This window comes from Oncorhynchus gorbuscha, linkage group LG09, assembly GCF_021184085.1.
Source record: "Oncorhynchus gorbuscha isolate QuinsamMale2020 ecotype Even-year linkage group LG09, OgorEven_v1.0, whole genome shotgun sequence".
Lineage (NCBI taxonomy): Eukaryota > Metazoa > Chordata > Actinopteri > Salmoniformes > Salmonidae > Oncorhynchus > Oncorhynchus gorbuscha.
In genome coordinates this window covers 38102879-38117421 of record NC_060181.1, presented here as the reverse complement: position 1 = coordinate 38117421, position 14543 = coordinate 38102879, and the positions used below count along the sequence as shown (strand labels likewise).

At 43.8% G+C, this 14543-nt stretch overlaps 1 protein-coding gene across 1 annotated transcript in view; it reads right to left on the bottom strand.

The window, feature by feature from the left end:
• The window catches only part of col11a2 (collagen, type XI, alpha 2), a 47626-nt gene extending 33744 nt beyond the window's left edge, over window positions 1-13882 (bottom strand). The window contains exons 1-4 of the mRNA XM_046362209.1: window positions 13335-13882; window positions 3189-3350; window positions 2075-2285; window positions 1024-1186 (exon numbers count right to left, since the gene is read on the bottom strand). Of these exons, the coding sequence (XP_046218165.1) occupies window positions 1024-1186; window positions 2075-2285; window positions 3189-3350; window positions 13335-13413 (615 nt within the window). The 5' untranslated portion in view covers window positions 13414-13882. The remainder of the gene's footprint in view (window positions 1-1023; window positions 1187-2074; window positions 2286-3188; window positions 3351-13334) is intronic.
• Window positions 13883-14543: the final 661 nt, after the last annotated feature.

The following is a 14543-nucleotide window of genomic DNA, read 5'->3' as shown; positions in this document are numbered from 1 at the left end:
TGGTACTAGTGTCATGTATGTCTCTATGGTACTAGTGTCATGTATGTGTCTATGGTACTAGTGTCATGTATGTCTATGGTACTAGTGTCTATGGTACTAGTGTCATGTATGTCTCTATGGTACTAGTGTCATGTATGTCTCTATGGTACTAGTGTCATGTATGTCTCTATGGTACTAGTGTCATGTATGTCTCTATGGTACTAGTGTCATGTATGTCTCTATGGTACTAGTGTCATGTATGTCTCTATGGTACTAGTGTCATGTATGTCTCTATGGTACTAGTGTCATGTATGTCTCTATGGTACTAGTGTCATGTATGTCTATGGTACTAGTGTCATGTATGTCTCTATGGTACTAGTGTCATGTATGTCTCTATGGTACTAGTGTAGTGTCATGTATGTCTCTATGGTACTAGTGTCATGTATGTCTCTATGGTACTAGTGTCATGTATGTCTCTATGGTACTAGTGTCATGTATGTCTCTATGGTACTAGTGTCATGTATGTCTCTATGGTACTAGTGTCATGTATGTCTCTATGGTACTAGTGTCATGTATGTCTCTATGGTACTAGTGTCATGTATGTCTCTATGGTACTAGTGTCATGTATGTCTCTATGGTACTAGTGTCATGTATGTCTCTATGGTACTAGTGTCATGTATGTCTCTGGTACTAGTGTCATGTACTGGTACTAGTGTCATGTATGTCTCTATGGTACTAGTGTCATGTATGTCTCTATGGTACTAGTGTCATGTATGTCTCTATGGTACTAGTGTCATGTATGTCTCTATGGTACTAGTGTCATGTATGTCTCTATGGTACTAGTGTCATGTATGTCTGGTACTAGTGTCATGTATGTCTCTATGGTACTAGTGTCATGTATGTCTCTATGGTACTAGTGTCATGTATGTCTCTATGGTACTAGTGTCATGTATGTCTCTATGGTACTAGTGTCATTCATATCTCTATGGTACTAGTGTCATTCATATCTCTATGGCACTAGTGACTAACTGTGTGACCTCTGACCTGGAAGACCTCATCGTCCAGCAGGCGTGCTCCGAACACGGTGATGCCCTTGGTATCCACCACGGGGCTGTTGCTGCGAGGCAGGGCCCTGGTCATGCGCTTCTTACAGTCCAGGAGCAGGGTGACGTTCTTCTTCGACACAGAGATAGCGATGCGGTGCCACCTACAGGCAGGGAGGAGGTAAAGCACAACTGTGTAACGTGCTGGAGGGGGTTGCTTAATTAATTGAAACCCCAATATGTACAGTGTAAGTTGTACGTGTGTGTGTGTGTGTGTGTGTGTGTGTGTGTGTGTGTGTGTGTGTGTGTGTGTGTGTGTGTGTGTGTGTGTGTGTGTGTGTGTGTGTGTGTGTGTGTGTGTGTGTGTGTGTGTGTGTGTGTGTGTGTGTGTGTGTGTGTGTGTGTGTGTGTGTGTGTGTGTGTGTGTGTAAAACTTATGGGACCCCCAGCCGTTCCACGTACTTGAACTGTTCCAGAGCTAGCACACCAGATTCAACTTGTCAACTAATTATCAAGCCCTTGATAAGTTGGATCGGTGACTTAGTTCAGGGCTACAACAAAATTGTGAAACTTCTGAGGGTCCTTGAGGAGAGGTTTAAAAACCACTGTTCCGGGACACTGAGGCAAAATGGGTCAAATCTCATGGCAACCCTGCAAGATCTGACTAATCAACAAGATATCCATATGATGTAACGCAGTTGCATAAAACAAAAACAAGCATGCATGCAAACACTGAAAACCGTAGTCCATCAAACAAACCCAGTACACATGCAAATACTGACACAGGCACACAGGCACACACACACACACTGTCTGTTTCCTGGGCTAAAACACCGTGCAGAGAAATGAGAAACACCTACACGTATAGAATATACACTTACACTGATGAGAACACACACACACACACACACACACACACACACACACACACACACACACACACACACACACACACACACACACACACACACACACACACACACACACACACACACACACACACACACACACACACACACACACACAGAGCCTCGGGACGCGTTGTTACTGACTTTCCATCGGCCAGGTTGACGCCACTGAAGAGGGGGTAGTCCTCGGGGGCGGGCTTGCCGGTCTGGTCCTCGTACAGGAAGACGGGGGAGCGTCCCAGCTCCACACCCAGCTGCTGGACACCCTGCTCACTGTAGATGGACAACAGGAAGGCCTGGAGGCCTGCATGGGCCTTGACCAGGGCCATGATGGAGAAGTTCTCCGGGAAATGACCTGAAGGGGGGGGGGGGGCATGAAGGGAGGAAAAGAGGAGAAAGAGGAATGGAGGAAAGAAAGAAGAGGGGGGAGGGAGGCATTGAGGGAAGAAGGACATTAGACACAGGAGAGGGGTAGACTACTGATGACAAATTCGAGTTAGGGGTGTCTAAGTGTAGACAGATGCACATTTTATTGGATCTTAAAGGTGAGGGTTTGAAGGATTGAAGTGTGAACAGACATAAGAGGTGGGTGTCGAAAAAAATCTAAAACCCAGACTAAGAAAATGAGCTTCTGACTTTTCAGGATATCTTTCAACCACATAAGTGCTACTTACAATCCTAGAGCGCTTCAGGGTCTCAGGCGATAGTTAGTTGGCCCTTCATTTGTTTAGGCTCTTCCAAAGGCATTTACATTTCACATGCTCTTGCACGAAATAATTATATGCCTAACGCAAAAGCAATCTAGCACTAAAGCTGCAAAGAAATGGCCCAACTAACATACTTATGGTAATTGTAGGATGAAAATAAACTCTAAAACCGAACAACAATGATAAGAACCACCAAAAGAGACAAAAATAGCAATCATGACACATTACAAAAATAAATTCACAGAATGCACGTGGCATAAATTGTATGCCCCCGTCTGTGTCCATTATTTCAGCAATCCATCCCATTTACAGGTAATGTCGACCACATATTTCCAAGTCAACCTGAGAAATGAGGTATGTTGAGGCTTCAGTCCAGTTGAGGCCTGGGTCATGTTCATTAGAGCACCCAACGGAAGGCATTTTAAAGCGCTTTGCAACGGAAAACAAAAATGAACATTTCTTATTAGGAAAGTCCATGTAGTCCCTCCCTGTTTGAATCCGTTTTCTTCCGAACAGGACCCTAGTTAGACATGGATATAGAGGTACTGTACCTGAGAAGAGCTGATTGGTGGGGGCAGAGATCTGGGCCTTCTTGGTGATGCGGTAGGCGTGGTCAGCGGAGCCGGCACGGCGGGAGGTGCAGAACCCTGGAACCTTCCGCACCCCTTCGGGGAGAGAGGGCAGCTGCAGCATCCGCAACACATCCACTGGATCTGAGAAGAGACGGAGAAAGAGAGAGAAAGGGTTAATAGACAAAACTGCATGGAGTTATGGTCGTGATCCGTTGTTACATCTTCATGAATGGACTCTATCATGATATAGCTTTGACATTGAAACCAATTGACTAGAATCACCTTACATATAATAATATGTTTCTTTATAGGTTGTGGTCTGAGACCCACCGCCACAGACAACAACCATTCCAGTAAGATTTGTAGATTCAATATTAGGCCTATATCCTACACCTACACTCATCCAGAGGTCAAAGTATCATAGACAATGATTATTTCTGTAAGAAAAATACATGCAAAACGTTTTTACGGCAATAGAAGGTCCCCAAGTCTAGTCCACCGTCTATCTAACCCGAGGAACAGGCTCCTCTATTCAACCAGTGTCTGTCAAGCAAATATAACAAGTACCATAAATGGGATAGTGCTGAGTCATGGAAGTCTGCGCAATCAGAATAAACCGACCGCAGACATCACCACCAATCTCACATCCTGCCTCCATACCAGGTATGACTGTCTGTCACCCATACTTTGCTTGGCTGAACCAATGGGCTGACTCCTCAGGGCCAGTTTCCCAGGCCTAAACCAACGGGCTGACTCCTCAGGGCCAGGTTCCCAGGTCTACATTAAGCCTACATCTGGACTAAAAAGCACTTTCAATAGGGATTCTCCATTTAGCATACTCTTTAGCTAAGACTAGGCTCAATCTGGGAAACTGGCCCTCACTCAATGTGCCACGTTGAACCTGTCTATTCTGCCCAAGTAAGAATTGGTTGGATATGCAAGAAGGCATGCTTGAATTCATGTACTCAACAAAGCACTTATTACTTCCAGCATGCTCTATTACCTAGCAGGATAAATCGTTTAGACTCCACCCAGTTACCAATTTAGCCGGAATGGGGCACTTGGTTGGTTCCGGAATGTGACTAAGTTCCTAGACACTCCAACAAGAGAGCAGTGTGTACAGCCTAAACAAGATACGGTACTCCCCATCTTTCTTCACTATGTTTCTAGTGGAGGGACTTTTCTCAAGGTTGTATTATTGCAGTCAAGAGTTGGTCTTGGCTGCCCTGTCTGTGTTCGAGACGATAGGTCCATTTCTTCTATACCGTTAGTGGGCGGCAACGTTTCATTTGTAGCGCACCCTGTAGTGACACTAGTCCTAATATCCTTATGATGCCAGTCAAGCGTTTTACAGGCAGGAAGTATTGGAATGACTGAATTACCACAGACTTTTAATGTTGCCATTATATAAAAAATTAAATAAAAACAGTAAGCCACATTCACTATAGCCATTTCCAGCCACTTCGACGAATAAGCACTTTGAAACGAAAGAGAAAAGCAATCCTAGCCTGGAATATGAATGTATCTTTTGATCATGGAAAAATGCCCCCAAACAAAGCACATTCATATGTAATGATATGATTCTCTTATTCCCATAAGCCAGTCTGTACTCTGTATTGGAGTCTCGATGTAAAATTAACTGGACCATATGATATTATATCATTTTCATCACAATGATCCAATCCAGGCTAATTGTGTTTAGGTCACACCCTGCTAGCAACATGTTTGAAGGCCTCAGATGACAATATTTATGGTGAACTCTCAAATGGTGCGTTAATATTGACTCAGAGAATCGGGCCCACCGTCTGTTAGCAGCACACTAACTGAGAGAGAGAGAGAGAGAGGGAAAAGGAGGGATCAACGGTGTAGCAGAGGGGGAATTCTCTACAGACAGAGAGAGTGGGAGAGTGATACTGTAATGCCCCATTAACTCTCCAAAACAGGAACTGGGATAAGGAGCCGTGGGGGAGAGAGGGAGAGAAAGAGAGAGAAGGTGGTAGAAAGAGGGAGAGAGCGAAGGAGAAAGAGAGAGGATGAGAACGACCGTGAGAGAGGGGACGAGAGCGAAAGGGGACGAGAGAGAGGGGAGGAGAGAAACCGCGATAGCACGGCCTGTGTCAGACTCCACCGCAGGATCACGCACACAATGAACACCTCTGTCTCGGCCCGCTCACCGCTGCTCTGCTCGATGGGCCCTTCCTGTCAATAGGCCTTGGGAGAGGGGAACGAACCAAAATATAACTTCAGAAATACACAAACCCCCCCCAAAAAAAAAAAAAAAAAAAAAACACGGGACAAGGAGCGGGAAATATGGAGCCAGACGGGGTTAGACAAGGCAGGCACGCAGGAAAACCCCCTTTCTATTTGCCTGCTTTCTTTCTTCTCTCGCCCTCCCCTTTAACCACTCACGTATGGTCACAGTGTAGAGACCACCCTGTACACAGCGTCACTAAATGGGAGTGCCGGGTGTGTCAAGGGAGTTAACACCCGGTGCTGTAATTGAGAATCATTCTGTTGTCCTTCACGTTGCTTTATTCACAGCAAAATAGTACAACAAAACGCGATGTGTTATTGTCACATACACCGGATCGTGAGCTACAGTGATTATGGAATCACATTGCCCAATCGCACAGTCATTGAACTAGCCTACATACATGTACAGTAGTATGCTCCATCCATTATAAACCAGAATGTTAGAAATTGTTCATGGTGTCTTTTATATGCAGGCCTAGAATAAAAATTATTCACATATAGCATTATGTCCAATCAAAACTATTCTAAATGTAAGACAATTGGGAGATATAGTGCAACGTAATGAAGTGCAGGTAAAGAAATATGATTTGATTTGATTGATTTGAAACAGGAGCTGGGCGGCTGCTTTATTAATGTAATTAACTTAATTGACCACTAGATGGGGCTAGGTCAGACACAGAACTCTCCTGACAGCTGTCAGAAAGGAGGGTGAAACGTGACAGAACGCTCAGATAGAAAAGTACTGTGTAGAACAGACGTGATTGTCTGTCAGGTAGAATAAGGACTCCTGTTAGCTCTATTCATTGCATTTCTATCTGCAGTTGCATGTCTTATTTCACCCTCAATTATTTCCAAAGGTATAATTAACCTTAAAATACACACAATATATTGGGGGTGAAAAGCAATCTATGCCTTGATAGGATGGCATAAAACACTGATGGATATAGCCTACTGTTTCATTGTATTCCTGACAGAATGCACACTGTACAGCACACACACTAAGGCACACACACACCAATAAAACCATTCAACAGTGTTCATAACTGATCACAGTTTCAACACTGAGTCCATACATCCAGGCCAATACATCTTTGACCATAAAACAGCTAACTGACCCAAACACCAACTGTCCAAACACAGAGACTGGGAACAGACACTGTTGAGACTAGGAGACATGACAGTACACACGCTGAACAGAGCCCTTTGAAACCACTGCAGACCAGATCAGTCACACTCCAGATGACCCTCTAGACTTTTGTAACACTGTCCAACGTTAAACAAGGAGGGTGAGAACCAGGACTGAGGAGCGTTCTTCACCTCACCCCGTGGGTAACCCCTTGTTTCCCGCCTCCACCCCCGCTCCTTTCACTCTTTCTTCTGGGGCCTCCTCGTAAAGGCTCCAAATACCAGACAGACCCGCAGCCTGACAGATTGACCTCTGACCTTTACTGCCACACCAAACAGACATTGTTAGAGAGAGAGAGACAGTGAGAAAAACAAAGAGAGAGAACAGAAAAGAGTTGCAGACAGGATGGAATGAGAAGGAGACAAAAATAGGATGAGAAAAGAGATATAAAACATAGATGACACGGAAGATGATTCTTGCCTTCGAAAAAGGACCCAGACCAAATCCAAGTTGGTCCTCGATTTCCTCGCTTTGAAACTCTCACTCTATCGTTCTCTCCAGCCAACCACAACAGTTAGGCATGTGTGTTCAGCTCAGACTGGAGGTTAGGCCTATAATTTGTATCATTCTCTATAGTTATAATGTATTTATAATCATCCATGTACACAGACAGAAAATCCATTATAACCACCCGCACTATAAAAAAGGAGTTATTGAGACATATGATACACATATATTTATATACAATTCCGATTTAATATGAAAGACAGCACAACTTGTCACTGCGGTAGAGATTTCAAAGTGAGGTAAAATCTTTGGAAGAGTTGCCTGGGGTTAAAGTGTTAGAGACGACTGAAGATTGGCGAAATCAACCGCAAGTTGAGAAACTTCTAACGCCGTCTAGCCGTCAAACCATTCCACAAAACCACTGATGAAACGTTGCCGTGTCATACAATTAAAGAAACCACCTGTCGTCTGTCATGTACATGCAGTGTTGGGCACGATCAGCGTCTCAAACAGCCTAGCTAACACACCTCCATTTCTGCTCCTAATATGGTCATGGGTGTCTCCAAACACGTTTCATTCGACAGAGACGTTACTAGACAGGAGATCACATTATCAGACAATCTGTTGTAAGCCCCTGACTACAGCTTAGGTCTAACCTAGTAACGGATGCACTTCCTTTTGTCTGAGGCCTGCAGCCTCTGGTGAAAAAAACATTCAGTAGAGTAGAAGACTACAATAGGTGCTATAAAGAAGATCACAAGTCAAACGCCACAAAACTTTACATAGGAAAGCCCTCATTCTTCTGCGTATGGGAACGTACCCTCAAGCAACTCTGGGTGAATGGTAGGGTAAGACAAGCAGGACAGCATGGTGGACAGTGGTGAATCGCAGCTCGTTCTGTTTAATATGAAGCTAGTGAGGAGGTGGACTAGCTATAGCCTGGTTAAAACAGACTTGAGTGCTACGTTCACTGATGTTTTACTTTGAACGCAGCGTTCAGTCTGGTTTAACCAGGCTAGGAACCTAACCATTGCCCTACGCTACAAAAAGTAGCGCTACCCCCCGACCGGCAGTTCTACCGCAGAGTGCCAACGTGGACCGTGACGAATGTTCTGCCAGTTCAGTTCAGCCAGTGACTCAGTTGGGCCTAGGACAGGATTAGCCCTTAAGGGAGGATACCCGGACCACAATATGATAGGCCTTGGTGGCCTACTAAAACATACAAGCCCAAGACAGCCGCTGCCAAATAAAGAACTGAAGCAAAGTTGGAAGGGTAAGATACTGCACACGTCTTCTTGACAGTTAGGCCTAGTATCCAACAGAAGCACGAGCAAGAATCCCAACTCAGGGAGTAACAACTTAGTGCCTTTCCATGTTAAACACATGGCTGAACTTGTCCCACATCCTAACCAGGGGATCCACAACTCTGTTTTACATGTAAGTCCAAACGCAATGCCTTTTATAGATATACAACATAAACTGTTGTCACTTTGTAATGTTACACAGCTGCCATAACCATGAGTCTGACTGGTAACCAGTGTTCTACCCAATAAATTACTGAGAGTTTATACACAGAGTGCGACTCTCTTGATTAAAAAAAGAAAAATTGAAAACAGTGAAATCAAACCAGACTTTAACAAAGTATACCAAAGAGCTTAAACCTAATTTACCACTGAGACTAGGAATGGTGATAAAGTCAGCCTTTAGTTCTGTGGAACTATGCAGATTACAGAACAATAAGGTATCATCATTGTTTATGGAGACCCTTGGAAACAGCCAATCCGAATTGGGGAATTCCCTTCAGTAAAATCACCTGGCATTTTGACATGTTTATCGGTGAACATTGTCTCGAATTCGAACATCATGTGAGGTGGGAGACGATGGCAGGCTATGATTTGTCATCTCTAAATGGCCCACTATGTTATATGAAGGGGGTCAGGGGTGATATAGACCATACAAGCAGCCATTTAAACACAGAAACTGTCTGGATTCCCGGTGAATTGTCCACAAAAGCAACCATACATTGTGAAAATCATAGGTCTCTAAAACACTTATCGTGATCAAAAACAACACTAAAATAGCAAGAGAATTCTAGATGACTAGGTCCATAAATTCTAACTACACTTACGGATTAGACTGTACAATAGCAGAATGCATGATCTGTCATTTCTATTGTTACATCTCATGCATGTCCCACTAATGGACAGCTGAGGCCTTCAAACATATATAAAATATTGCCAGTCTGAAATAATTGATACAAATCTACATGCAAAATTACCCATCTGAGTTCCCGGACACTCCAACACACTTCCTAGAACCAGGGGAATGACAGTGATTAGTCTACCAGGAACAGTAGGTCTAGACTGACACTGTATGATTACGCTTTGGCAAGTCAATTTTCAGAAAACCCTTGAAGGAAAGATGTCTAACTATCTGTCTCGCAAAACCCAAATCATCTCCTCAAAAGCAGAGCGTGGAAAGTGCCTCTAGTCTGACGGGGTCTAGTCTGACGGGGTCTAGTCTGATGGGGTCTAGTCTGACGGGGTCTAGTCTGACGGGGTCTAGTCTGACGGGGGTCTAGTCTGACGGGGTCTAGTCTGACGGGGTCTAGTCTGATGGGATCTAGTCTGATGGGCTACTGCGGTTAGTCTGACATTTATGGTGAGCGGCAACGTGAAGGGGGTATACCCTTTTTTGACACTGCAAGATTTGGGATTTACAGCTTTACATGGTTGATATGCAGTTAGGGCCTTAGGTCGTGCACGTTTAACATCTACAGTATGGCCGCGGTCTGGGACAAGCCCTAAGTCTACGTCTGGGTGTGCGGAGTGGGATGTGGGCAACTGGGTGGGTGTGTGGGTTCATGACACATCGTGGATGACTTGATGCCCCTTTGGTTTTTCTTTGTGGGCTCTTGACCAACCCTGAACCACTCATCAACTCCAATGATAAGTGAACGGAGGAGACGGACACCTCTCATGGTACACTAACACTAGGCCCTTGTGACTGAACAGTTTCTCCTAGGTAGTGTGGTGGTCTGACGAGATCCCCACCACCGCTGCTTCCTGTTGGAGGCAGCTAAACGCGGCTACGGTACTGCTCAACCTCAGGGACAACATGCAACTGGACAAAAGCAACAAGCATATGCCAAGGCAAGGAGAGAAAGAGGGAGAGGGGAAGAGAGAGCGAGAGAGAGAGAGAGAGAGAGAGAGAGAGAGAGAGAGAGAGAGAGAGAGAGAGAGAGAGAGAGAGAGAGAGAGAGAGAGAGAGAGAACAAGAAATATGTGAAGAATATGTCCCACGTGGGGAAAAACGACAAGACAAAAGGACAATAAAGGAGACAGGCATCCAGTTGCAGAGTACACATAGATGAATACTCAGACGTATGTACACCCACAAGCATGCCTGTGGCATAGGCTGAGAACAAATAGCCAGGGCCCTACTAATCGGCCCCACAGTGGCTCTATTCACTACCTCTGTGACTGCTAGGGGGAGGAAGAGTGCGAGAGCACAGGGAAAAGAGGGTGTCAGTGAGGGAAGGTGTTTTGTTTGGAATATGTGAGACAGACCGTTCTTTGAGAATGATTGCTTTGAAATTAGGTTGAGGAACATCCATGTTAAGAAAATATTGCCCACATATTTTGTTCATTTACAAAAACCCTGCTTTCATTCCTTGTGCCCTCTGTGTCTGTCCTGCTATATATGCACACTTTTTTTATACCCCAGATGGAAGGGAATAAACAGTAGAGCCAGACCTTCTGGAGGGAGCCACAGCACAGACCATCTCTAATTTGGGTTTTCATTGCCTGGGTGGGGACCTGTTTTATATCCACATGCCATTTGTGAACATCATAAACCAAGAAGCTATCACGCAGTAGCATGGGTAGCAGCAGGAGTTGGAATGAATGTTTAGATACGGCCTTGTCTTACAAACGTGCGCAAGGACACTTCCGCACAAGTGTGTCTAACTATGGAAAGAAGATTGTACCAATCCATCGAATATTCTGTTCGTTGAGTAATTGTCATAAAGAGAAAGCACTTCTGAACTTGTAAATTATCTTATGCATTTCTGCAAGCACACTCCATCCATATAGTTCATAACGTGAGAAAAAACACAGTCCAAGGTATCAGAGACACAGAGGTGCACATTCATTTGAAAGGGGCACTTCATCACCCGAAATGTTAAAAAAATCCATAGGGTTCACAGACGTATAAAAAAAGACAACTGTACAAAGCGAACATACACTCCGAGACACATACGCTTTCTCTCTCCCCGACTCGTTCTCGCAGAAGCGCACACTCCCGTATAATAACCTATTCATAAAAATCAAAAATGTTCAGACTTCCTCCTCCAAAATACACACAGCAGTCGGACGACGGGAAAATGCAATCGGCTCGGCAATCTGAAATTCGTACTCGAGCCAAGGAAAACAGAAGAGTGCACACATTATGTTACAAACCTCCATCCGTACACACCAGCATATATTCCCATTTAAAACGCCTAGGGCATTAGAGCGTAATTAACCAAAACTGAAGAATAAAGTCGCATTCATTCAATGTCGCACCTGAAGAGAACAGCTATGTGTTTTGAAAATGTTGGCTATATTAATATATTACATTGGCAATATCTTCCAAGACGTTTCCCATGCAGGCATCACCTGCACCTCTTTTACATACATTTGGGATAAAGCTCAATATGCAATTGCTATATAAAACTGTAGGATATTATTGTTATGCTATAATATAATTATACGAGTGCCTATTATATTAGCATAATAAGGTGTCACCTTTAATGGTTCAATGGTAGGCCTATTATTAGTTACCTATGTCCAAATGAATAAATAAATAATTGATAAAAGTTCAATTCTACGGAAGTAACATTTTACTAAGAGCATAACTAGTAGAGTTGTGGGAATGAATGGTACCTCTGTGTTAATTAAACATGACGGAAACATCCAAATGCGCATGTTATAATGTAGTGGTCAATCACGGAATTACCGTCCTGCCTAGAAGACATTCTTTGACACCAAATTCTTCGAAAAAACATTGACGCTGTTGAATCGTAAAATAAATAGTTATCCATGTATAATTAAAAGTATTATAATCATAACGATAACTGATTAAAAAAGCTAAATTATTAGTAGACCTAATTAAAAGTATTGATCGGCTATTGTCGATTAGGGTATTGTTAAGCATGAGCTGTTGTTCGCTTTAAACTGCTTATTGTTCAAAAGGGATCACATAAATCAATAATATGATTCAATCATGATACAGTAACTTAATAAAAACAATGGGAACTATTTTTTAGAAACCGAAAAAAAAAAAACAATAGAGGTGACCAATGTTAAACAACGTACGTTATGGGCTATCACAAGCAGGCCTAAAGACAGGATGGAACACAAAACAGCCTTCCATTGTTACGGTACATACACTGTATTACAATGCAAAACCATCCTCACACAACAATAAGAGTGATGAGAGGCGATGGTGATGGGGAGGGGCGGGGTGAACTGATAAATATCTTATCAAGTCACCATACAATGTCCACAGTCGTTACTTTTTGACGTTGCCACTGTATATCCACATACCTACATCCAGTAGTGAAGAGAACGATAAATCAGTCGTCAACTCCAAAGTAGCCTATCTCAGTATAATGTCGGCTGCTGAACGCACCGTCCTATCCTATGGCCCCGTCTGGAATGACAAGCGCATCGATGCGCAATGGGCGCATGAGGTTGTCAAAAACGTTCAAAAACCTAACTTAATTCCTGAAAAACATTTTGCGTTTAAAGCTATTGTCAAATCTAGAATAAAACATTACATTCACAACAACTACAAAAAGCGTCTAAATATCCGAAACGGTTGAGCCGTTGGGCTAACTGCAATAGGGCACTGACTGACACCTGTCAGCGCAGCGCGTTTCACTACCGCCAATTGAAGAAGACAAAGAAAAAAGCCTCAAAATATTGTTTGAGAATAACATTAAATGAGTTATAAACCCTGTTCAGAATGTACTGTTTTGGGGTAATGTTGGCTAGCAGTAGGCTAAACTACCACAGGTCACCTGTAAATCTAAGCTAGAAATCATGCCAAAGAGCATCACTTTTAGAAAGCAAATAGCACGGTACAGGCAGTCAGTGCTTGACAATTCTGAGATGTGGTACAATATGCATGGCATTTCAGACAAATATTTAGCTACAAAGTCTCACTGGAACGCACAACAATAAAAGCCATCTTACCTGCCCGAGCCACGGGTAGTTGGCACAGCGCGATTGCACCAGGGTTACCAAGGCAAAAGAGGAAAAGTCCAAGCGCCATGGTCTCCGCTTCTTCCGAAAGGGGCAATCTCGAATATCCATAGTTTTTTAGTTGTTTGACGCTGGACTATAAAGTAGGATATGTTCAAATGAGATATCCTCTCTCACAGAAAGTCAGTCGAAGAGAGTTTCGACTGGACCTCCTGTGAGGCAAAAAGAAGAAGAAAAGGGCTCGCCTCTGGAGACGTGTTTTACCTCTCCTTAACGCTTCTTTAATACGTGACCTATATCTACATATGCTATGTACAAATTTAAATAGTAAAAGGGGTACGGGCAATAAATATTGATTTTATATCCCTAGTGCTAAAGCTCCATTGAGTCAGCGGAGTGGATATGAGTACCCACCACGGAGGGAGCAGAGAGACCTGAAATCACTCTCTCTCCTTTCTCTTTCCCCCTTCCTACTTTCTCCCACGAAAAGTGAGGGAGCGTGTGTGTGCGTGCGGAGAGAGAAAATGACTGAGTGGCAGTGGGGAAGGAGGGAGGGAGAGATTGTGCGTAATAACGCGCGCGGCACACGTAGGTTACGTAAACCTTTGCCTTCTTACTAGGGCCAAATTGCTGTCGCGCCTTCTATTTCCTACTTTTCATCCGTGTTTTAGTATCCTTTGCACTGTGCTGCGCTCTCTCCAGGCATATGCTAGATTTGTTCAATTACGAGCGTCTGTCTGTCTGTCTGTCTGTCTGTCTGTCTGTCTGTCTGTCTGTCTGTCTGTCTGTCTGTCTGTCTGTCTGTCGGTCAAACAGATTTTTTACAGTGCCGGTATATCCCGATTAAAACAGCCGAACCTTGTAGGCCGGATGGGTCTGCAAAAACCGTGTAGGAATTGGCGCAGCCAATCATTTCGCTGTCCGAACTCGCACACGAATGTAGTCCACGCCCATATTAAGATGCCTTCGATCTTCCCGTGCTCCTGTAAAGCCTGATTGGTCAGTCCAACGTGGCGTCAGCGGCTAACCCAGGTGCGACAGTGAGAACGTTTATTGCAGAGCAGGCACATTTGTCATGATCATAACCTGAACTTGTCCATTTCCATTCCCACAGCTGTTTTATGACACTGGGGGTTTACATGAGTAGGCTAGATATAACAGGGTTCGGGTTTAGAGTTGGGGTCAGTTTCCTTTTTTATT